Source organism: Propithecus coquereli, unplaced genomic scaffold (genome assembly GCF_000956105.1).
Source record: "Propithecus coquereli isolate 6110/MARCELLA unplaced genomic scaffold, Pcoq_1.0 Scaffold148, whole genome shotgun sequence".
NCBI lineage: Eukaryota > Metazoa > Chordata > Mammalia > Primates > Indriidae > Propithecus > Propithecus coquereli.
In genome coordinates, this window is record NW_012139191.1 from 5,510,905 (window position 1) to 5,535,308 (window position 24,404).

Below are 24,404 nucleotides of genomic sequence, written 5' to 3' on the forward strand. Positions count from 1 at the left end.
AGAGCTGGCTGTGTCTTGCCACCTCCTGCTTGCACGTTCGCCCAGGTGCCCGGGACACCCCAGCGGCCAGACGCGGTGTGAGCATGATGCTGGGCAGGTGCCCTCGCCAAGGACGCCAAGCTGAGCGCTGCCCCTGCAGACCCTGCCAGGAGCGGCCCTTGCCGGGGGCGCAGGCTCTGCACTGGGGCAGCCACAGCAGACGCTCTGAGCGAGGTCCCTCCCAGCGTGGTGCCCACCTCCCAGCCTTGCGTCTCCCTCTGCGGGGGCACAGACTGCAGCCCAGCAGGGGGGTCCAGGGGAGGGGCCGGGTCAGCCTGTGCAGCTCAGGACCGCCAAGCCTGCGGCCGGGCAGGCGCTCAGGGCTGTGCTGTCAGCAGGTCCGTACCTTTGAGCACTTCCCTTCTGTGACCATCCGGCACCGGGCATCGGCTGGAAGCCGGTCTGAACCTGTTGTCCAACCCAGCACCTTCCTCATGATGATGACCGCTGGTCCCTTTTGGGAGGGACCCAGAGTTTAAAATTGCTTTTCTTAGTTTCCTAAGAGCCTGCACGGAGCTGGCCACAACCTGGGCATTGTACGACCGTCTCCGGGCGGGGCTGCCTGGCGGTGCCCGCGGCCTCCCCTGCACCTCCCATCTCCACGGTGTGAAGCAGGATGCTGAGCAGCCGGGCCTGGGCCTCCCTGAGACCTCGCTCCCTGCAGTCTGTGAAGCCCTCCTCTCTGTGGCTGAGTGAGGCAGCGCTAACCACTCCCTTTCCCAGGGGCCGAAGGGCAAATGCTTCGGAGACAGATCTGGGAGCCAGGCGGGCCTGCCGCTGTGTGGGCTGCAGTGACAACCAAATAGAATCAGTCTGTGAGCGCTTGGCATGGTGCCCGCAGGTAATCTGCGTTCCCTGCCTGTCCTTCCTTTCCCTCCCTCCTTCTTTCCCTTCTTACTATCTTCCTCTTTCTTTCTTTTCCGAAGTAACCACAGTACAAAGCAGAATGACAACCCTACCATGGAGAAGTCCCAGCAAAAACACTGCCAAACCAAGAGAAAGGGAACTTCTGTTTGGAGGAGACGGCAGGTGGCCTGCACGGGGGTGGCCTTGGTTTTGTGTGTGGCTGAGAGGCAGTGGCAGCGCAGAGCGGGGAGGCAAGGCCCTGGGCGAGCCCCTCCCTGGGCCGGCCCCTCACAGAGCCTTCAGGTTCAGCTGGAGGACATGACGCCCCAGGAAGATGACCGTGGTGTCCCGGGAAACGCTCTGCAGCAGAGGCCAACTGCGGGACGAGGCCACAGGACGGCAGAGTGCAGGGCAAGTTCTAGAAGAAGTTGGAAGGCAGCGAGGCTGGGCTGGCAAAGCCCAGGGAGGAGCAACAGAAGCCTGCACGGGTCCCAGCCGGGTCAATGGGGTGGGGGCGCCCGGTGCGTGCAGGGCAGGCAGGAGGAACAGGCAGGCTCGGGGCAGTGGGAGCCGGGGTAGTTTTAACCCCTGGAGCAGACACTGGGGGACAGGCCCTGCCTGCCGGGCACTGCAGACGCACAGCTCGCCTCCTACACCCGGGTGTCAGGCAGGACTAGGACCCAGGTCTCTGGTGCCCTGGCCACAGGCCTCCTGTGCATGCGTGGGGAGAGGCAGGGCCCAGGCCCCCGCTCGGCACCCCTGGCTGCTCAGCCCGGCTCCCGCTGCTGCCTGGCCCCACAGAGCACTTGGGCCCCCCGGTGGGGACGCACATGGTGGGGACTCTCAGCCTCCTTGAGGCCAAGCTGGTCCACAACCCAGGAGTGACGGCCTTGGCCTCGGTTTTAACAAATGAGGCTGGGGCAGTTCGGCCCCTGGCTGCCATTCCCTGCCCCTCCAAGCTGGTGGTGGGACATCACGCTCCTGGCCCCTGAGCTCTGGGAGGACGGTGGTGGGGGGAGGGGGGGCGGGGCGCCGCCCCAGGAAGGCTATGCTCAGGTAGGTCGTGGTGACGATTGCCAGTGGCAGGTGGCAGGTCACAACAGGCCGTGGCTGGCTTTGAGGAATGAAAGAAAAATGTGCCCGAATAAGTAGAAGCGGTTTCTGGTGACTTGGCAATCTCAGAGGGCTGCGCGGGCGTCTGCTTAACCCCTTCCCTCCTGACATGGCCTGGCACACGCGTGGGGCCACCAGGCCACCCTCGGTCCTCCTGGGTTCACCCAGATGCTGAGTGGGGACAACAGTGCACGTCCAGCTGGAGGGGGGCGCTCAGAGCCGGGGTGGCGTGACAACCCTGAGCCAGGTGCCAGTGGCAAGTGCCGGGGGACCCGTGTCTGGGAGACCACCAGGGCTCAGACCCACAGCCCCCCAGGCTCGGTGGGGACTGAGGGATGCCCTCTGGAGGGGTCAGATTGGGGCCAAAATATCAGCCCAGCAGACCCTACAGAGGCCCCTGCGTCCCCTCCTGCATGTGCCGGCCCCACTGCTCCAATGTGGACGTTGTTGTGGCCGGGACGTGGTCATTGTCACACCTCCGAGGTCCTTCCAGGAACCCACGGCCCTGGCACCCCAGAGAGTTCTGTGCCTGGGACCTCCCCCGGCCCTCTGGGGAGTCTCTCAGATCTGCCATTTGAGAAGTGCCCCCAGAAAGGTGTGGTTTTCCAGAACACTCTTCCTGTGCGCTGACTGCAGCCACGCAGGGAATCCTGACCACGGAGATGTGCGGGGGAGGGAAGGGGAAGAGGGCAGAGCGGGGTGACTGAGAGCCAAGGTTTGGTGTTCCCACCTGGCTACGCGCCCATCTCCCCCTGGAAAGAAGCCTCATCCTGAGAGTCGCTCTTGCTTCGGGAAAAGCAGCACAAAGGCCAGACTGGCCAGGACACTCTCCTCATTAGCGCCCCCTCCCCAAGCTGCGCCGCAGGGAGAAGGTTCTAGGCCACTGCCAAGCCAGCTCCAAAATGGGTCCGGAAATCACTTTGAGGATGATGCCAGGCCGCGGCCTGTGTCCCCACTTTCCAGCGAGCAGCAGCCAGCCCTCATGCTCCCCAGGGCGCCCCTCCTTCCCGTGCGGGACAGGGCTCCCGCTGCTCCCACGGCCCTGCAGGGAGCCGCCCAGCGGCTGTGGGGCTGGCTCCAGGCCGGGCTCTTCCTTTTCCTTTCTCCTGCGGCGTCTCCCTCCGCGACCCACTGTCCTGCGGAAGGGCAGTGGCAGGATGGGAAGGCAGCAGCAGACGTGGGGTCCCGTCCCTTGCGAACCAGCAGGCAGGAGGTGACCAGCGGAGCATGGGCTGCCTGTCTCTGGGCCCTGGGCCCTGCACGTGGTCCTGTGCAGCGAACATCTATCGCGTGACGGGGAAACACACGCGCAGCCGAGCGCTCCAGCCTGACTTCACGCCGCACGGCGGGTGGCGTGACTCTGGCTCAGCTGCAAAAGCGAGGGGCAGATGGTAAAACAAAGAAGCGAAGGGACAAGGCAGCAAGAGCCCGGCCCACCCCACCCTGCCAGTGTGAACAGGAAGTGTCCTGCAGCCCTGGGCCTTGCTTCTGTTGAGGAGCCGTGTTTCTGTTCCGTTTATTGAGGTGAAATTCACAAAACATAAAATTAACCATTTTAAAGTGAGCAATTCTGTGGCATTCAGGACATTCACAAAGTTGTGCAGCCACCGCCTCTATCTAGTTCTAGCACATTCCATCCCACCAAGTAAACCCCAGACACACCGAGCAGTGTCTCTCCCCTCCCCCAGCCCCGGCCACCCCCAGACTATCTCTACTGACCTACCTACTCTGGATACAAAGTGGGTAGTCCACCATGTGGCCTTCCTGTCTGTGTCTTTCATCGCAGAATGTTCTGGAGGGGTGTCCACCCTGGACCTGTGTCGGCATCTCGTGCCTCCTTACAGCTACATAATGTCCCATTGCTGGATACACATGGTGCGTCACTCGCCCTTTGACAGACATCGGCTCATCTCTCCTTTCAGCTTCTGTGAATAGAGCTGCTGTGACTCATTAGTCTGTTTGTATTAATAATGCCTCATATTATCAGTAGTTTTTCATAGCTTGTAAGAAATTGGACGAGGTGGATTATCTACTCCAATCGTCTGTGGGCGTGAGGACTTGACCAACGGTGCACAGCCAGGAACACATGGTCAGGAACACGGGACCAGCCTGGGACCACGTTCTCCCGACCGCGCAGACGCTGCCCAGATGATGAAGGTCCCCGTGGGGAAATGGAGGGTGTGTCTCCCTCGCCTTAGCGGGTTGGGCAACACCCACCGGCCGGGCCACAGGCAGCGTCGTCAAAGGCAGGGCACAGTGGCCTTCCACCACCCCCCACCTCCCGCCAAGGCCACATGAGAAGGCCAGGTCTGCCCACACCTGGGGGCAGCTCACGGGGACGTGGCTAGGGCCGCAGAGAGAGAACCGGGTTGGAGCCTCCCACAGTCAGAGGCCAGGCGAAGGCCTCCTGCTTCCTTCGGTGGCTAATCCAGGCTGGGCGGAAGGAGGCGAGCAGGAGGGACAAGCTCATTAGAGAAGCTCCACCCGGTTACTCAGCACCAAGTAAACATCGATTATTCCCACTCGGGGCTAAAGGAACAGGAAGGAAAGTTCCCGTGATGCCGCCTCCCCCGAGAAGCCACCGTGAGCCTTTGAGGGTTGGTTTGTGTGAAACGAGAAACGCGCATTGATTGTGAATCAACGCGTCAGCTCTACAACAACAGAGCAGGTGTTTGGTGTCCTGACGGTTCCGCACCGACTAGGGCGTCACTTGTGCAACTGGGACATCACCTGCTCTCCCTCACGAAAGCCGTGAAATTCTCAGGACCCGTCCCGTCGCTGGCACTTGGGGGATGCTGAAGACATCCTTTGGTCACAGCCGATGCTGGAATCCAAGGCAGCTGCTGCAAAAAGGGACCACGGATCCCCGGGGCTCCTGTAACTCGGGGGTCGTAGGAGAGAAGGACACCTCCCTCCCTCTCGCTCTGTCCTGAGCCCCACTGGACCCTCCTGCCAGCAAACCAACTCTTTCGTGTTAACTCGATTCTTTGTTTCTTCCAAAATCAATACAAGGGCACAGAGTAAAAAGTGAGAAACTCACGGCGAGAAAGCAGAGTGCGGCGCTGCCCTGCCCTCCCACCCCACCCCCACCCAGCCACGCGCAGCTCCAGCAGCTGTCACCCAGTGCTCTCCCCAGCACACGCTTACACTGCTGCTTGCTTGCTTTTTAAAGATTCTACGGAAATTTTACCTTTTCTATAGTCCCCCTCAAAAATATTTTATGCATTAATTTCCAACCCTGGAGGTAGATGAAGGTTTAGCTCTTCCGCGATGACCCCACCCACACCCACAGCCACCCTGGAGAGTTATGTCATCGTTCACAGTGAAATCAGAATCCACTGTTTATACATCATTATGACTAGGTCAACATGATTCGACCCACCCTTTGCCTGATAATTTGGCTGAATGTCGAGTTCTAGCTTGGAGGAGGAATTCTTTGTTGGCAATCGCGTGGACTAAACGTGAAAACACTCCTACCGCACAGCCAGAAATGTTAGATACAATGTGAGGATCCTTTAAAATACTAGCTAAATATACAAGGAAGAAAGAGGACGTCTTCAGTGGCCAAAAGAGAAGAGGGAATTGAAGACCAGTGTAGTGCACACAGCTGCCTTCAGACGTGGGGACGGCATGGGTCTCCGGACCAAAGACGTGGGGCTGACAGCCCAGAGACAGGGAGGGCCAGGCCCATGCAAGGCAAGGTCTTATAAGCACAACCCTTCGAGGGACACCCTGGGGGGAACGACACACCCGCCAGCACAGGGAGAGGACCTGAAAGCACACGTATCTCAGCCTGAGCCATGGGGGGACGTCCCCGTTGAGAACTCGCAATCATGGGCCTGTCTTGCGCAGGTTGGAGACTTGAATTTACACTACCTGCGAGTACAGGACCCGCAGAGCCAGGAAATTAGCATAAAAACGATCACAGGCTGGCAAGACAACTGCGAGTCTTACAAACACAAAATCTCTCAGTAAAGACAGACATACCTTTGGCCCAGGGACAGAAGATTCCCACAGACAGAGCCCGACTGAAAATGAACTCTCAATCCAAAATGACAAAACACGCAGACAATCCACCAGCAGATCCAACAAACGGGAATTATACCCCTAAGAACCTCAGGTAGTAGGATTGTCAGATGGTGGCTTTACACAGCTATGTCGAAAATGATGGTAGATGTAAGACAAAGAAATAAGCACAAGACACTACCGAGAAAAGGCAAATTCAGAAGGAATGGAGTAAATGTTTGGAAATGAGAAACACAGTGAGTGAAATAAAAAGCTCCATGGACAGGTTAATCACGGATAGCCACGGCCTCGTTACGACAAAGTCAGCTCAGCTCAGCCAGGAGGGGAGCAGTTCCTATTTAGGGGTGAAGTACGGAGCGCGTAGCACGGGAGATACAAAGATGGAAATACGAACAGGAAGCCAAGATTTGAAGGGGAAATTAAAAGGCGTTCTAGATTGAAATCACTTTCCTTAGAATGCTGACGGCATCGTCCTCTCGTCTTCCAGCCTCTGCGCTGTCGCCTGGAGGTCTGGAGCGTCTGGTTCCTCATTCAGCCCCCAGCACCCCACGAAGGCTTCGGCCCCCCTCCCCGCCCCCATCCCAGCGGTTCTCGCAGCCGCTCTGCACACAAGGTGGGCCCTCCGCGTGTTCCTGAGGGTCCTGGACTTTGGTTTGGGGACATTTCCTGCTTTTTCTTTTTTCTGGAACTCCTATTATCGGGGTGCTGGGACTCCCGGAATGGTTCTCTGATTCTCCCCGTCTCTCCTCTCACATATTCCGCTCCTTGTCCGCTTGCGCTTCTTTCTGTGGGAGCTTCTCACCTTTGACTTCCAGGCCCCGTTTCCTCTTTCGAGAGTTTTCTCTCATCACAGCAAAACATGTTTCAATTTCTGTTCTCTAAATGTTTACACACACACACGTGCACACACACACGGGCTTCCACACTCCTGTGCTGGTTTTCATTTCTTTCAACTCTTCTGTGTTCTCTGTGAGATAATTGTAGATGCTTAAAATTTTTGTCCTGATCCATATTTTGTCTGTTTTCCCTGACTCTTTAATCTGCTTTTGGGGTTGGTTGGCCGTGGTGTGTGTCTGTGTCCTTCCTCATGCCTAGTGGGCTCTCTGCTCATTCCCCAGACGGGAGTTAGCGGTAGGTGCTTGGAAACCTTGTGTGCGAGGGTGGGACTTGTCCCCGGGTGAATGTCACTGCAGGATGGTGAGGGACCTCTAAGTGTCAGGTCTGTAGGTCCCTCCCTGCTTGGAGGGGCTGAGAGAAGGCAGAGCGGCTGGGGAGGGGCATGGAGGCACAGGTTGCACCTTCCGTGTATGGAGCCCACCCGACTTCCCGCGATCGAGCTCCTCCCCCCACTCCAGATACGCCTGCCGTCGTGGGGCCCAGGGACGTCTGGCTCAAGCCTGTCCTGTCTGCTGACGGACTGGGGCGGGTGGAAGTCTATCGGGTGTCTAACTGCTCCCAGTAAACACTCTGGGGGTGGTTCCTCTCCTGTCCCGCTCCCCTCTAGCACCTCCACCCCGAGCGTTTATGCTGCTATCGCTGGATTCAACAGACATGAAATTAATGTCTGATGGCTACACATTTTCTAAATGCTCATTCAGCTTTTTGCACTTAGCTCCTCGTGATCTGGAAAACAAATAGTTCGCAGAGCCGCACAGTCCGCAGACGGACTCACACCATCTCCCCAGGTGGTCTCACCAGCCTGTGGCTGACGCCTAGGTGACAGTCTCCAGACACAGCCTTATCCCGCGAGCGGGTGGGCCTGTCGGGTCGCACAATCTCCAGCTGGTCGCCGGATGAAGGGAAACGCCAGCAAACCTTCTCCACCACTGTGGGAGGTGCTGTCCAGCTCCGCCACCGGGACACATCTCTCCATGCCCTTCTCCTCTTCCAGATCCCCCGTAGACCCTGCCCCTCCACCCTCCCTTCCCATCACCCTGGGAGGACCAGCTCAGCTCGGGGTGGGAGTGGGGACCTGGTCGGGCTTCTCTGAGCCCACAGAGACCACAGGATTGGCCGCATGGCCACGCTCTGTCCTTGACGGCAGCGGCACCACCCCCCATCCTTTGCCTTTCCCTGTCACACTCAAATTGTCATTTCCCTGAAGGCAACGACGGGGTCTCACATTGCTTGGTGTCCTTCCCAGCGCCAGGCAGGGCAGCCCTCACATAGCAGGTCCTTCCAAGGCCTCCAGGAAAGGTGGGAAGAGAAAGGAAGGGCTGGGGCGGGAGCTCCCGTGGCCGCAGCCCGCGGAGGAGGCCGCCTCCGTGCTTTCTCCCTGGGCCAGGGCCGCCTCCCCGGGCCCCACCCGCAGTCCCCACAGGTGCCACCTCAGCCGGGTCTCGTTTTTCCAGTAGCACAGCTGGGTCCGGGCAGTGATGCGAGGAGGAAGAAAGACACTCACAGGGGACCTCGTTCCTGGTTGCCGCACAGCGACCGAGGCTGCTGAATCCTCCAGCCTCCTTCCAAGCGGCAAGGGCGGCCCAGACGCGACAACGCAAAAGTGGGGTCCACCCTGCACCCTCCAGTCCCACCCGTGGGGCCAGCGACACACGCTGGCAGATAGATTCTTTTAATGATGTATAATCGTACACATGGAAATGATCAGCAGAGAGTCCACGCTGTCCTGCCTGCGGCCGGCTTTCTTACCTTCTCTTGCATTTTCTCCTTAATCCAGCATCCAAACGCATTTTTTAAACATTTAAGTTTCCTTCTTTTAGTGCAAACGTTTTAATGTAGAGTACAGCACTTTTCATTACCCAGGGAAACAGCTTGCTCTCTGTTTAACACCTCCATTGTGGCCGCTGCGGCTACCTGGAAGGCTCCAGAATGTTCCTGCACCCCTGAAGCCAGCGAAGGCGGTCCCCCTGAGCAAGGGGGTTTTTCATCCCAATGTCGGCCTCAGTCGGGGCTTTGTCCCTCTTAATTAAGTTGGCACTCTCTTAGGTCCCCTGACTCTCCTGGGTCCCCTCACTCTCCTCTGCGGTGACCCCCGCCTTGGCCTCCGCGCCTCCCCTTCCATCTGGGGCTCAGCGCCGGAGACGACTCTCGTCCTCGCTCCACACGCTCGCGGTTTGGAACTTCGCTGGGGACTGGGACTAGGGCCTCCTCCCCCACCTCTGACAGTCCAGCCCCCAGATTCCCACTCTGATCCACCCACTATGGCTTCGAAGCCACTGTGAACAGTCTCCAGTGCTGGGCACACAGGCAGCCCTTCCAGAACCTTCCAGAATCTCCCAGGATTCCAAGAGAAGACGCTCTGGAGCAGGGAGTGCTCTGACCCACTTTCCTGTGAGAATGCACAGACATGTTCTACGCACAACTCCAGGTCGTTCTACAGCTACTCCATGAGCCCTCCAGGGAGGGTCCCTGTGTGGGACCCCCAGGTGGGGACATCTGTGGCCGTGACGGCCATTCTCTGGGCCACCTTTTCCAGTAAGACCATCCCTGATTTTCCTTTGAGGTGGCATCCAGACTCCTGACCCAGCCTGGGCAGTCACGACATCCTCTCCCCCAGCTGCCACGGCTGGTGTCAGCAACAGGCGCAGCCAGGCAGCGGGGCCACCATGCTGCATAACCCCCAAAAGCCAACAAATAAAAAAAAAACAACGGCCCAACCAACCCCGAAAAAGAAAAAAAGGCCGCCAAATTCAACCGCAAAAGCCCGCCAACCCCAACGCTGTGGAAATGTGAAAGACAGAAAGGAGAGCCTCCAAGAACCCAGGGATGACGCTTCCTCTGGGGCTGGGAGGGGACTCCTGGGAGAAAGAAACTCTCTACCCGGATCCTCGAGCAGAGGTCATTCAAGCTCGGAGACGACGGGGCCATTTTTTGCAAGGGCCCTGCCGGCTGGTAAAGCCAGCAGAGGAAGGAGACACTGCGTGGATGCCTGGGTCCAGCCATTGCCCACCGTGGGTTTCACGAGGCCGCACGTCATTCTACACCAGCAGGGCCTAAAGCAGGGACAGCACCACTCCCTGCGGGGGAGCGGCGTGAGGCCCACCGTGGACATCGGTGCTGCTGCCCCCGCACACCCTCGTGAGCGAGCAGGTGCAGCAGAGGGCCCGAGCCACCCGAGAACAGGTGCTCCCGGTGGAGCAGAGTTCTGAACTCCCGACCTCGCGGCACAATTAATCGTGAAGGAAGGGGCGGGGAGGACGGGAGGAAGGAAAGAGGGGAGAGAGATCGCCTGCCCGGGGTTAATAGTCTGAGATGTCGGGATCCGGGTGCCCAAAGGTAAACTTGAGGCAGGATTCTCTCTCCTCCCAACGTCACCTGCTGCCAGTGTCTGCCCCCCTCCTCTGCAGAGCCAGCACGACTCACCACCCCCACTCCATCAGTAGCGCACCTTGGCATGGGAATGCTCCCAGCAAAGGCCCCCCCAGAACCGGGATCGGGTTCGATGACCCGGGAAAAGACAGCAACCCTGGTGCAGCAGTCTGGGAGCGGAGGGTCCAGGGCAAACCGGCTGCTTGCTGAGGAAGTCCTTGGTGCACAGGTACACGCATGGCCGGCCATCCTGGCAACGGCACCAGGAGGCTGACTGACTGCTGCCCCTCTGCCCAACAGGGACTTCAGAAGGACCCTGCACCAGGGCCCGAAATTTCCTAAGATTTGTAGGACTCGGAATCCTCAAACCATGAACCGGAAGGGACACACCGATCACAGGTCAAGGGTCCCACCTCTCTGCTCTCCAAGAGTGTGGCTTCAGGAGTGGGCGTAGGTGGTGTCCTGACAGCGAAGCCGTGACGCACCTGTCTCCACGGGCAAAGTCTCCCCTGCTGCTGTAGCTGAGGAGGGACAGGCACAAGAAGAAAGTGTCACAAGGACTTAGGTTTCCCGAGCACGGCGTCATGGGGTGTGGAGGACGTCGGGACAGAGCAGAAGGCGGACTAAGTCCTCTGCCACTGCTCTTTGGCTGGGCTGTGCCCAACCCGGACCCCTGGTCAGTACCAAGGGCTGCTGGGACGGCGGCAGCGAGCTGGACCGTCTGGGGGCCGGCTGCCCGATGTCAGCGCGTCACGCGGCTTGCGTCTCAGCTGGCTACAGTCGGGGAGAAGCACTTTCCTCTGCTGCCACCACCCCACAGCTCAGAGCTGCTGACGGCAGGCCGGCACTGCCTCGCTGGGGCCCTGAAGGGACGAGCTGGGGTGGCCTGAAGGATCCCCGGCCCCAGAGCAACCGCAGAGCACGTGAAGCTTAAGGCCACTTTCGTTTCCCCTCAGGAACAAAGGAGCAATTTTCCTCCTAAAGTGGAAGGTCTAAGAGAAAAGTTCACTTAATCCTCAAACCAGAAGATGCCCCCGAATGAAAAAGCAGGGAATAGTGACCAGAGGGAAAGGAAAGAAACGCCCGAACTTGCTGATGAACGAAGAAGGAATAGTTAGTAGTTTATTGCATGTTGCAAAACAGCTAGAATGGAAAACTGTAATGCTGCCAGCACAGAGGTAAACGTCTGAGGGGACGGGTGTCCCAATCACCCTGATTTGATCAGTACACGTTGTATACATCAAAATATCAATATATCCCCCAAATGCATACATCTATAAAATTTTTTTAAACAAAATGAAGGAAAAATGTGAATGTTGTTAAATTATCACTATTTCAAGACAGGAAGGGAAATAATGTAGGCGCCTAAATGGAAAAAGAAAAGTTAAGCCAAATGGCGCAGTCTTAGTAAGAAAAAATTCATAGGCCTGGATTTCTGGTAGAAAAAACTTGAAAAGAATTGTCATTCTGCAGGGCCAGGGAACTCAGATGCGAGGCGTGGGGAGGCTGAAAAGTCCCAAGGAGACAGATCCCCACACCAGGCCTGACGAACACGCACGTGCGTCGAGGATGATGGCGGCATTTCTTACTGTCAGGGGATACGCAAATGTGGATGAGCATAGCCCCTAGGGTGCTGCGTTGTGACTGAAGGCATCGTTTCCGTGAGATACAGAAACATGTATGTGTACATACACGTAAGTCACACACGCACATCCTAGACCTGTCCGCCCAGAGGGCCTGGAAGCAGTGACACCCCAGTTACACAAGCACACCCAGCGCCCAGACCTTGGTTTCTAAATACCATTCTCCACTAAAAGACCAGTTTCCCTGGAGAAGTGGCTGCTTCTGAGGCTGGGGTGGGGCCGTACACGATGAGCCTGTGTCAGGGGGCAGAGCAGCACCAGAGGAAGACGGGAGGCGTCAGAGGAACACCAGAGCCCGTGCGGAGGCGCAGACCGGCAACTGAGGGGTCATCCGAGCACCCACGCAGGAAAGGGAGCACAACCCACTGATTCTACAGGGATCCGTGACTGTGTGTTGATATAAAAATTAAAAGCGGCAGAGGGAAAAGCTCTACTTCGCACACAGTACCTTGTCTGTGGTATTTCTGCCAAAAACGCATAATCTAAACCAAATCATTAAGAAAATTAGACAAACCTAAACTGAGGACATTCTACAAACTGGCTGTATGTACTTCCCCAAAATGTCAAGGTCATGAAAGACTGGACTGAGGAACGGAGGACTGCAAACTGAAGACGTGACTAAATACGAGAAAGCGTTGCTTCTTGCTGTTGTTTTTGTGGGGTTTCTTTTTCCTTCTATAAAAGACATTTTTGAGACAAATTTGAAAAGCACTTGTGGCTTAGGTGGTACCATATCAAACTTCATTTCCTGATTTTGTGGCTGTGCGCCACATAGGAGAAAGCTCTTGCTTTGGGAAATACACACTGACGCGTGGGCACGTTGTCTGCAGCCTGCTCTCGGATGATGGGGGTGGTCGGATGGGGGCAGATGCACGAGGGAGGAAGAATGACCGGGCCCATGAGACCAAACGTAAGCGAGTGGGGAATCCGGGTGGAAAGGCCACCTGAGCTCCATGTGCTACTCTTGGAACTTTCCTGTAATTTGGAATTACTTCAAAATGCAAAGTTAACAGAACATAAGAATCATAAACATTTAAAAAGAAATAAAAGCTTTGGTGCTGGGAGCTCTGCCCATCAAGACAAGCTAATCTCCCCACTGGGTCAGACGCACGGAGGGGCCGGGCTGAGGACACCCAAGCGTACCCTTTGCTCGCCCTGTGCCCGCGCCATGGGGTAACGTGGCGCCCGGGTGCCCCTCCAGAAAGGCATTCCCCAAGCCACCCATCGCTGCTTCAAACCCATAGTTTTCAGAAATCAGAGCACTGGAGCTCATTTATAAGAAAAAGTGTCTCACTGACTTCAAAAAAGCAGGCAAGTACTTCGCTTTGCTGACATCAAACAGAATTTTATTTTTTGCCCTTCTAGGTATTTCACGTAAGAGTAGCACATGTAGTAAAAGCACAATGAGGCATATTAAAACATAGCCAGTGCTAACAGTGTGGATATTTCTTGTCATGGAAAAGAAGTATCCAGCCCACAGATTCACATTAACATACACGGTACATTAACATCAATCTCTGTATCACACACGAGACCATGGTACATGTTTGCACAATCCTAATAACAGTATTCAGAAGGCGCCACATGGGACACGGGTTACAATGACGGTACAAGGCTAGATGGTCAAACCTTCCCATCCGAGAGCCGCTCTGGGGTGACACCCCAACCACAGGCGCGCAGGGGAGCCGTTTGCAAAGCAGGTCAGAAATCCCCTCTGAGACCCCAAACACTATCCCCCCTCAGTACGAACAACCACTTTACCAAAAACGAGAGCTGGAAAGAGACCAGATGAGTGACTCCACTAACCAGGTGATACTGTTTTATAACTTCAGTCCAAAACTGAAATTATAAAGTGAGAATTTGTTAATGACTTTTATAAGTGGCTCTAGAATTCCAAAAACGTTTTATACAACAAGAAATGCACGATCACAACTAGCATTGTTGGGATGTGTGTGTGTTTGCCCCCAGGGACTAAAACAAGGACAAACAAATCAAGATATAAAAGAGCTGGCCACACACATACCCCAACAATGCTGTTGTTCATTTCTCATTGCATAAAACATTGTTTTTAAAGCCAACCCTATGACTTTAGTCACTGCTAAGAGACTAGACTATCCAATGTTAGGAATGTCTTTAACAGGTTTCAAGAAACAGCTGATATGATATTCATCTATTAAAGATATTTTATAACATAAGAACTCCACTGAAACTTTCTGAGACACGAAGCTTCTCTGCTCGCAACCGTGTGTGAAGGTGAGAAACGGTTCTTCCTGCACCTCTTCGCTCCAGACCAAGGTGCTCCGAGCAGTCAGGCGGGTCCCCTGAGGACAGAGTGGACTCGTCCTTGCCTGGGGCTTTGCCCCTTCGAGAGCAGTGTCAGCAGCCCGTTAGGAGCACAACGAAATGATTCCGACGCATTGTCCCTTCCGACACCAGGCACTTCTGTCAGCGGGTGGGTGAACAGCCAAGCACATTTCAGCCAACTTCACGCGGTGGCAACACACCCGTCAGCAGGGCCCCGCTTCCCCACGGCACCTGTCACCTCCGCTCGGTCAATGTCTCAGCAAGCCTTGACGGGGCGAGGGGAGATGCTCTGTGCAGCATCGTTCCGTCCGCAAGAGGAACACACGACAGGACCGGAGCCCCAGGAGGACCCCTGGTCCCCGCGGGCAGCAGGCTAGGTCTTGCTCTGTCGCAGGAGTATGGCGGTGGAGCCCTGGCCGCCCTGGAACTTGAGGCTCTGCAGGTTGATGTGCGCCCCGTGCTTGAGCAGCGTCTCCACCGTCTGAGCGTGCCTGCCCTGGGCGGCCAGGTGCAGCGCGCTGAGCCCCTGCGCGTCAGGCAGGTCGATGACATCGGCGCTGACCAGCGCCTCCACCACCTCCGAGTGTCCGAGGGCGGCGGCCAGGTGCAGGGCCGTCTGGTCCAGGGGCCCCCGGGCCAGCACGTTGGCCTTCTCCTCGATGAGCAGCTTGACGGTGGCCAGGTGTCCATTGCGGGCAGCCAGGTGCAGGGCGGTGCAGCCGTCTGCGGTCACGGCCTCCTTGCTGGCGCCCCGATGCAGCAGCAGCCTGGCGGTGCTCGTGTGCCCCGTCTCCGCTGCGACGTGCAGGGGCGTCTGGGCCAGCAGGCTGCAGACGTTGACGTCGGAGCACAGGTCGATGAGGATGCGGGCCACGCGATAGTGCCCACGCTGGGCGGCCAGGTGCAGGGGCGTCCTCCCGTCCAGCGTCTGGGCATCCACGCTCACCCCTGGCTGCTTGGCCAGCAGCTTGACGATGGGCAGGTGGCCCTGCCAGGCAGCGTAGTGCAGCGGCACCCAGGCATCCTTCCCCTGCAGGCTCACGTCCACGCCGCGGCGCAGCAGGATGCGCACGATGTTCTCCTGCCCGTGCTGGCAGGCCACGTGCATGGGCGTCCGGCCCTCGAAGTCCACCTCGTCGATGGCGGCATTCTTCTCCAGCAGGAGCCGCGTGCTGCTCTCGTCCCCGTTCTGCGCTGCAAAGTGGAGGGCCGTCCACTGGTCCTCGTCCTTGGCGTTGACGCTGATCTTTCGGGCCAGCAGGAGCTCCACGACGCCCCGCACCCTCCTCTCCACGGCCACGTGCAGCGGGGTGGAGCCCTTCCTGTTGGTGAGGTTGGGGTTGGCGTTGTTCAGCAGCAGCCACTTGACGCAGTCCTCCTGCCCGGCCTCCACGGCCAGGTGCAGCAGGCTGGCGCTGCCGTCCAGCACCAGGTCCACGTCCTGCGGCTGCAGGATCTTCATCAGCTTGCTGGTGTCCCCAGACACGATGGCATCCACGAGCTTCTTCTTCTGGATGTCTGTGGTGCCCAGATCTGCAGGGAGAGGACAGGCAAGGGTCAGAGCGCAGCCGTGCACCGGTGACCTTGTGCGTTGCCCATACACGACCTCACTGAAGGTCAGATCTGGTGGGGAGCCTGGGACAGGTCGGTTAACGCCTCTCAGGTGCTCGTTAGCCAATGTGCAGAATGAACACCAGGCTAGCTGTCCTGCAGGGCTGTGATGAGACACGTAAGTTAGACTCCTTTGGTGCTTAGAGATGGCAGTGACTGCGAACATTCCTTCATTAAAGGGAGAAGGAAAAAGCTGACTTTGGGATGCCCAAGTGGGAGGGTCGGTTGCTCCAGCCCAGGAGTTCGAGGCAGCAAGGAGCTATGATTGTGCCACTGCACTCTAGCCTGGGTGACAGAGCAAGGCCCTGTCTCTTAAAAAAAAAAAAGAAGAAAAGAGAAGAAAAGGCACAGGTCACAAAGACCAGGCAGGAGCCCCTCACCTGAAAGCCCTGCCGGCCCCACGGATGCCGCGCAGGGAGCCTGCAGAGCTGGTGCCCGGAGCTAAAAGAGCATCCAGCTCCTGGCCCCCTCACAACGGCACTTCCTGTGCTGGGGACATCAGGAGAGTTTTCCACGACAATCCTGAAAAGACTGAGCCTCCCATTTCAGGGGGACCGCGAGCCCGGCACGCAGGATGAAACGTTCTATTTTACACAAAAATCCCACCGCAGCGCCTGGAGTTTGACTCCATGAAACAGGCTCCCTCCTCCCTCACGTGCAGCAGCCTCGGGGCTTGGACGAGGCGGGAGATGCTGTCGGACTCGGTGCGTCGACACCGGCACTCTGGGTCTCGCCAGGGAGCAATCCTCTCCAGCGCGAAGATGTCATTTGAGAGTATGTTCTAGAACGCACTTCTCCATGGGAGACAGTGATGTTTCTTTCTGATTAGCCTCTGACTCAGCCCTAACTTTCCTCTTCCACCCCGCTGCCCACTGTGTACCTCCAGTCAAACCAGGTCTTCCCTACCTGTCTGTGTGGTATAGCCTTACCCCAGATGCTCTCCTTCACCCCCACTATCCTACTAAAAATCCCAGGAGGCCTGTATGATCCAGGAGAAGTCCTCCCCTTCAGAAGGGCGTCCCTAATCCACTAGGAAAAACAAACCCTCCCCCGCTCTGGAGCTCTCAGCCCTGGCACTCAGCCTCCTTGTGCTGCAGCTGAGTGTAAACACCCCTATTTTCCCAGGGGAGCTGCAGCCCCTTCAGGGACAGGACAGGACCACACCATATCCCCAAAGCTGGCAGAGAGAGCTGTAGCACCCTGGAACAGCGATAGGAAAACAGGCACAAAAAGATAAGATTAGCTAGCTGAGAAGGGCCCCACCCTAGCAGGTGGTTTATGGAGGTGGCCAGGGTGTTGTAACCTCCAAGGGCACCCCAATGAGGAAGTATGGGTGTCTACCCGGCACCGACTGAGAAGAGGGGTGCAGGGCTGGCGTGTGCAGGAGAAAAAGCTCTCCAGGCTTTGGGCCTCACTGGGTTTTTCCACCCTGCGGGCCTGAGGTCAACATCTGTCCTGGTGTTGGCGCAGGTGAGACCCCCCCCAACCCCCGCACAGACAGGAGGCACGGCCTCCTCTCCTTCCACACCCAGTGACCCCGACAGAGCCGCTCCACCCGCACGAGCATCTCTGGATTTGCGCGCAGTGACCTAATTACGCCGCTGACACCCAGGATTGATTAGTTAAGGGAGAGAGGACAATCAGTGTCCGGTCAGGTAGCGGGTGGCTGGCTCCAGCGCACACTCCCGGAGCCCCGCGCTGAGCCCTCGTCTCCCAGGACACCAGGCGTGTTCTTCACTCACCACCCATCGAAGGCTCTCGCTCGAAGGACAGAGACAGTGACCCTCTGGAAGAGAAGGCAGAGTCAACTGAAGACACGCCCGAGAGCCTTTTGCCGCTGCTGGACGAGGGCAGCTTGGATTCGGAGGAGCTGCGGCTGAGCTCTTCCGGGCCCTCGATGGTCTGAGAGATCCCGGAGTCCAGCTGCGACAGCAGCTCGGAAAGGCTGTAGTCGTTGTCGAAGGTGGGGGCAGAGGCCCGCTTGAGACGCGTGGACACCGGCACGGCCTGCGGAGAGGGAGAAGGGGGCGGTGGGTAAAGACCCCGCCACACACCCTTGGCCCGTCTGGGACACGAACACGGAAGGACAAGGAGGGTTATGGGGTGGGGGAGGGGCGAGAGGAAGGACAGGCAGAGGTGAGCGGCGCAGAAAACGGAACCGCCGGGCACCACCTACACAGCACGGGGAGCCCGAAGCCCCGGGGCGCAGAGCCGTCTCGCTGGGCCTGCCCAGCGTGCAGACGTTTGAAGAAAAGACCAACTTCATGAGACGGAAAACCCAGCACCGCTGGCAGCACTCACGCAGCGTCAACCAGCCACGAGGCGGACCGTGCGCAGCCCCGGGAGCGTGACCGGGAGTGGCTGGACGCCGTCCACCCACAACAGGCCCGCTTTAGCCAGACACAAAGGGAGGAGACGGAACTGGGCCAGGGCCCTCCCCCGTGGCCCACAAGTGCGACCTCTCCCTGGAGCCGTGTGGGTCTGGCCCGCGGGCTGTGTGGACGAGGTGGGGGCGGGTGCCAGCCGCAGGGACAGCATGGCGACCCAACCCAAATACACACAATTGGGCCCTTTGAAAGGGTCTCGCTGAGTGGACTGCAGGAGAAGCAGATTTCTGGGGAGTGACTAGACTCTGAGGGTTACCCACCCTTCTTCCCTGACTCGTGGCCGTTTGCCCCAAATCCCCGCTGTCCGTGGGAACAGCCAGAAGCCGGAGCTTGGAGCACGGAGCCCCTCCACTTGTTGCCTGCCATCCTCCCCTTACTGGGGGCCAGGCTGCCTCGTTACTCCCACCTCCCCCGGGCACCTCTGCCCCCAACTCCCACGCACACACCCGCCCGTGTTCAGACAGTGGGTGCACCCTAAGTGTGCACCTATCCGCCAACCTCACACCGACAGCCTGGGACGGACTGCCCAGCCCCAGATAAGACGTTGTAAAGCGGTTTATCAGGCGTCATTTCGCAGGTCTGCTCCAGCCCCACTGCTCACACGGTACTTTGCTGGCCCTGGACTTGGAGCTTCTTACCACGTCTTAAGTTACCTATGTGCACCTATGTGCACGCACAGCACAGGCCATGAGCAGTTAAAAAGTGACCAGTCACCCGCTGTCCCCGCCCTGGGCCCAGAAGGGGCTGGGCCTTCTGATCCCAGGGTTCAGAGCACAACCAATGAGCGGCTACTTAACGCCAAGCCTGCGCCCACGCTGTTCTCGCGTCATCACAGACGGGAGGTGGGGACGGGGCAGCATCACGCAGATGAATCGGGAGCCACCCGTGGCATCTGCACCTCTAGTGGCGCTGGGCACAGCTCCAGGCTGGCAGGGGACGTCACGGGAGGAGGGGTGGTTTGGAAAACACCACCATGAAGCCAGGGAGACAAGGACACCCACGGGAACGTGCCCCTTACCTCGCCCTTGGGCTCCGGCGGACTCTTCACATCCACGTCTTGAGCTGTTTCTTTCACTTCATCATCGGGTTTTTCACACAGGTCCTCGGTTTCAGAAGTAATTTCTTTTGGGGAGAAAACAAAAAGGGGGATGTCACTTGGATAACGACATCAGCATACATTCTACTGAAATGGGGACAGACGGGATGTTGCCCAAACCCCCTATGCAGAGGAGGACGAGCCGTGCGCTGTCAGCGATGACATTTCTCATGCAGGGTGTCCCAGGCTTGCCCCAGGCAAGCTCAGCAGACAAGCCCCGGGGACCCCACGTGGGCGAGTGGCCGGCCAAACCTGGGCCCCCACTGGCAACCACGTATGGCCTCACAGACTCAGAGCAGAGGCCTTTCCTGGGGAACCCTGCCCGCCAGATGCACCATCACAGGGCTGCCAGCACCTGCCATTTGCCGCTGTGTTTTAAACAGATTAATTTTGATCTCGTCAGGGTTACTTTCCGATCCAAAAGACACCTGCTCCATGAGGTCAAGACCTTCTTTGGCCAAGTCTCCTGGAAGATGCACGGCTGTATCGGAACTTGAGGCAGGGCCTCCTGGCAGCAAATCTAGCCCTGGGTGGGAGCAGGGGGTGGACGGCTAGAGCTGCCCACGGGGCTCCAGCAGCCCCATCCAGCTTCGAGTGCTGGAGGCCACGGGTGAGAGCCAGGCCAACAGGTCTGCACCGGGCCCGTCTGAGTCCAACTGTCTCTGCACATCGTTTCCGATCCAAGCCTGGTCCACAACCCCTCCTAGCCATCAGCTGTCCCCTGTGATACCAGCACAATGTTCTGGGGAGACTAGGATCCTCTCGGGGTGCTCACCTTGGAAGGGGGGCCGCTCCCGCGGCTCCTCCCGCCAGCACCTCTGCATGAGGCGGATCAGGCTGCTGCAGGCACGGGGCCTGGCTCTGCAGACGGGCGGCGGCTCCGGGCGGTGGCCCTTCACCACCTTCACCATGATGTGCAGGATGTTCTTCTCATCTGCAAGGGAAGGCTCTCGAGTCAGGGGGCTCTGCGGGGCTGGGGGCAGACGTCTCATCTCTGGGAGGAAGTGCCAAGTGTGGGATCGCACCCAGGGACACGATGGGACACGTCCCCGGGAGACGGCTCCGCCTCCCCTTTTAAAGCTCGGAGCTTCTCGAAACCCTTCTCCTTACAGGGCACACTTTCTCTATTTTCCCGGTTTTAAACACTATCTCTTCCCCCGGGTTATGATCTAGAAAACGGAGTCAGTGTTAGGTCATGGAGCAGATCCTCCGGGGTGTCCAACTCAAAGGAGAATATCTGATGAGACACGGGAGCCCACCCTACAGGCGGCCAAGCCACAGAATGTGGGCCAAGGCCCACGTGGGCCCAGCTCTCCCCACAGCGGTGAAGAATCTTCCTCAATTGCAATCCCTGCTCCGAAGCTGAGGGCCCGGCTGGCCTCTCCCTGCAGACGGGCCGGGGCTGGGGTGTGGAATGGGGGCCCCACCTGCCCCCTTTCCCACGTCCTTCCAAAGCATGCAGGGCTCTATCATCACATTACTATTACCACTTTGGCCACAACTCCTTCCCTAACTGCGAGTGGCCCAAGGTGACCCTCAGCGGGCCAAGGTCTTTTTTCTGCTCCGCCTAAAACCACGCGGCCCCATGGAGCTGGACTCCGAGTTTCCTGATCCCACAGCTCCACGCCACCCCACACACGCCCACGTGACGGCAGGTCTTCGGAGAGGCAGGCGCACATCAGCGGGCACGGAAATCGGCCCGCGTCACCCACAGCTGCCGGGATTCCACACTTTCCCGTTAAATCTCACGCAATAAATATCTGAAGTATCTACACGTTATTTCCATGATAATGCAGACTTCCAAAACCAACAGGTGCTCTAAATAAAACGGAAGTAAACTAAACACCTGGAATATTTTCAGACACGGGTGCCCTGCATTCACTCCTGCACCTTGAACCCCACTATCTGCCAAGCAATAGAACGCGGCGGCCTCGAACCTCGACATTCAGCCCGCACCTGGCTGCAGGTGTCACATCTATCAGACAATCTCACGCCACGTGGCACATGGCCACATTGAAATGCAGTCAGACCGCGGGCCTCAGGGAGAAAAGGGTGGGCGGCTGGACAACACAGACTCAAGCCCGCTGGAAGAGGCGTGTCAAAGTACACGCCATCCTTTCTCCTGGGATTTTACTGCCAGGATGCTCTAAGTCTTGCCACGCTCAGAAGACCCTCACCCAGGAGCTTTTTCCTACAATGGCTCCCGCTCCTGCCTCAGCCAGCCAGAGGCTCCCAGACCTACGGGCCACATTTTGACTCATCTTTACTTTTAGACGTTTTTGGTCACACCGCAAAATATCCTGAGTAGCCCAGAAATGTCTACAGAAGAAAAAGGAATCTTTCTCCAATGAAGCCAAAACGTACTCTGTTTTTACAATAAACAAGTCGAGGTACGAAAACTTTGAGGGCAGAGACCAGAAAGGCGGCTGCCTGGCAGGGAACGAAACCTGCAGCGCTCGAGCTGGGCAGCGCGGACCAGGCGCCCGTGTCCAGACGCGCGGGACGGTTTTGGAGACTGGCTGCTCGGCCACGTGGACGACTTAGCACCACTCAGCTGGATGCTCAAAATTGGCTAACGTGGTAAATTTAGGTTATGCGTACTTCACCATAATTTTTTAAAAATAAAAAATAATTAACTAGAAATATCCGAACAGGTAAATCCATAGACAAAAGCAGCTGAAAGGGCTGCCAGGGGCTGGGAAGAGGGAGGAATGGAGGGTGACCACGTAATGGGCTAGGGGCTTCTTTTTAGGGTTATGAGAATGTTCTGGAACTAGACAGGGGCGATGCTTGTACAACACTGTGAATATACTTAATGTCACTGGATTATATACTTTAGATGGCTAAAATGGTAAATTTTATGATATGTGTATTTTACCAGAAAAAAATCAGCTGGCACCTAAAACATTCCACTGACCGCACCCCTTAAGATCTGTGCCTTTTCCTGTATGCAAATGACACCACAGAGTGCTCTGTCAGTGTACGGGAAAACCTACGATGAGGTGGCCGCGGTCACCCGGACCTGCCGGGCAGGATAGAGCGGCACCCCCGCCCTCAGGACAGCCCTGCCCGGCTCAGCCGGAGCAGCATGGCACCCACGGAGCGCGGATCCCAGGAGCGACTTAAGGACAGACAATGCACAACGTATCCCAGGAAAGACAAACCTCTACACCGTGGGGACGTCCACTCACCTGCAAACGGTTTTTTCTGTGTGAGCACGCCCCAGATGACGATGGCAAAGCTGGAAGAGAAAGCAGCATGTGAGCGTCCGGGAGCGGGGGTTGAGGGCTTTGACGCGCAGTGACCGGCTTGAAGGAAACCACCCCACGCCTTCCAAAGAGAGACAGGACACCACAGTATTTCCCGTGAGTTTTTCCAGGGGTCTCCTCCACCGCTGGACCCTGAGCTTGGGGGGAATGGCCGCGTGCTTTAACTCACCCCCATCTCCCAAGCACCGGGCAGAAAACGCTCGGGCACTTGCTGAGTGAGTGGATGAACGGTGGAAACTCCCGCCCCCTGCCCTCCAGTGACTTCATTCTTGGAAAACACAGATTCAGGTTCTGAGCAAAAACATTCCTCACCCGGCTCGCTGAGATTTCGCCAGAGGTTGTCAGAAAGTGCATAGGAAGCACCAGCTGGCAATCCAGCGGGATGCCCCAAAGCCTTTTTCGGCTTTTTAGGAAAATATACATATATAAGGGATACATTTATATTTTACATACATATTTAAATTACTACTCTAGATACACCAAAAAAGAGCCCAATCTGATAAATTTTTTTTTTTTTTTTTGAAACAGAGTCTCGCTCTGTTGCCCCGGCTAGAGTGCCGTGGCGTCATCCTAGCTCACAGCAGCCTCAAACTCCGGGGCTCAAGCAATCCTCCTGCCTCAGCCTCCCGAGTAGCTAGGACTACAGGCATGCACCACCATGCCCGGCTAATTTTTTCTATATATTTTTAGTTGTCCAATTAATTTCTTTCTATTTTTAGTAGAGACGGGGTCTCGCTCTTGCTCAGGCTGGTTTCGAACTCCTGAGCTCAAACAATCCACCTGCCTCGGCCTCCCACAGAGCTAGAATTACAGGCGTGAGCCACCACGCCCGGCCTAAATTTTTTAAAAGCAAAACCAAAAAAACCAGGAGTTCAAAACCTGAGCCACCACGGGGCACCGTGCTGACGACAGTGGCTGTTTATCGATACACAAGAATCCACCACTGAAAATTAATTGAAATCTGCAAGTTCAAAAGTTGAAACTCCCAACCCTAAAATAAACGGGGAGTTATCTCATTCTCCATGAACTCTGCAAGCTGTGACTAGTCCCCGAGGTGCCGTTCCCCAGCGGGCGCGCTGCTCCAAGGCAGGCTAAGCACGCACAAGGGCAGCTGTAGGCCAGTCGGCCAGGACCGCAGGCGGCGACAAAAAGGCGGAGAGCAAGTGCTCCGGGGCTCGGTCAGAGTCACAGCGCACAGGACCTGAGCCGGGAGGAGGCTGAAGTGCACCCACGCTCCCCTCCGTCTTTTCCTCTCCAAGAAGTCTGTGTGACTGAGACCATCACAATTTGAAAAAGGAAGGGACCAAGTGACCCGGGGACTGTCACCCAGGCACACACAACCTAACTCACGTTAGTTTCTGAGCAGCCTCTCCTGCCAACGTTCCTCATCAAAGGGAAGTGACACCGGGAGGTGTAAGCTGCTCACGCCACAAAATCAGAGTGAATTCTGGAGCCCAAATCCACGTGCGCACAGACACGCGGACCACGTAGAGCAGCAGGTTCTCCCAACAGCTGAGCAATAAACCCACATTTCATAAAAATGCCAAGGCCTTGACGGGGCAGGGCTGTCGGTCTGGTTGTAACTGGCTGTAACTGGCACCAGTCACGAACACTCTCCGTCCTCGGCCAGCAACACTCACAAGAAAGAAACGTCTCCTGCATCCCTGGGGCAGCCTGTACCGCTGGCTAAAACCCCAAACCCAACAAGTGCACACCCCGTCCACGTGGACTGAACCCATGTCTCACTGGCACAGAAGGCCTTTCTGAAAGTTGCCACTCAGGGCACGAAGCATCGGGGTTCAGA

The 24,404-nt window shown here is 57.2% G+C and overlaps 1 protein-coding gene across 1 annotated transcript in view; it reads right to left on the reverse strand.

The window, feature by feature from the left end:
* Positions 1-13,624: 13,624 nt before the first annotated feature.
* The window catches only part of RIPK4 (receptor-interacting serine-threonine kinase 4), a 25,941-nt gene continuing 15,161 nt past the window's right edge, over positions 13,625-24,404 (reverse strand). The window contains exons 4-8 of the mRNA XM_012640133.1: positions 22,523-22,572; positions 20,107-20,265; positions 19,254-19,357; positions 17,591-17,855; positions 13,625-15,770 (exon numbers count right to left, since the gene is read on the reverse strand). Coding sequence (XP_012495587.1) covers positions 14,611-15,770; positions 17,591-17,855; positions 19,254-19,357; positions 20,107-20,265; positions 22,523-22,572 — 1,738 coding nt within the window. The 3' untranslated portion in view covers positions 13,625-14,610. The remainder of the gene's footprint in view (positions 15,771-17,590; positions 17,856-19,253; positions 19,358-20,106; positions 20,266-22,522; positions 22,573-24,404) is intronic.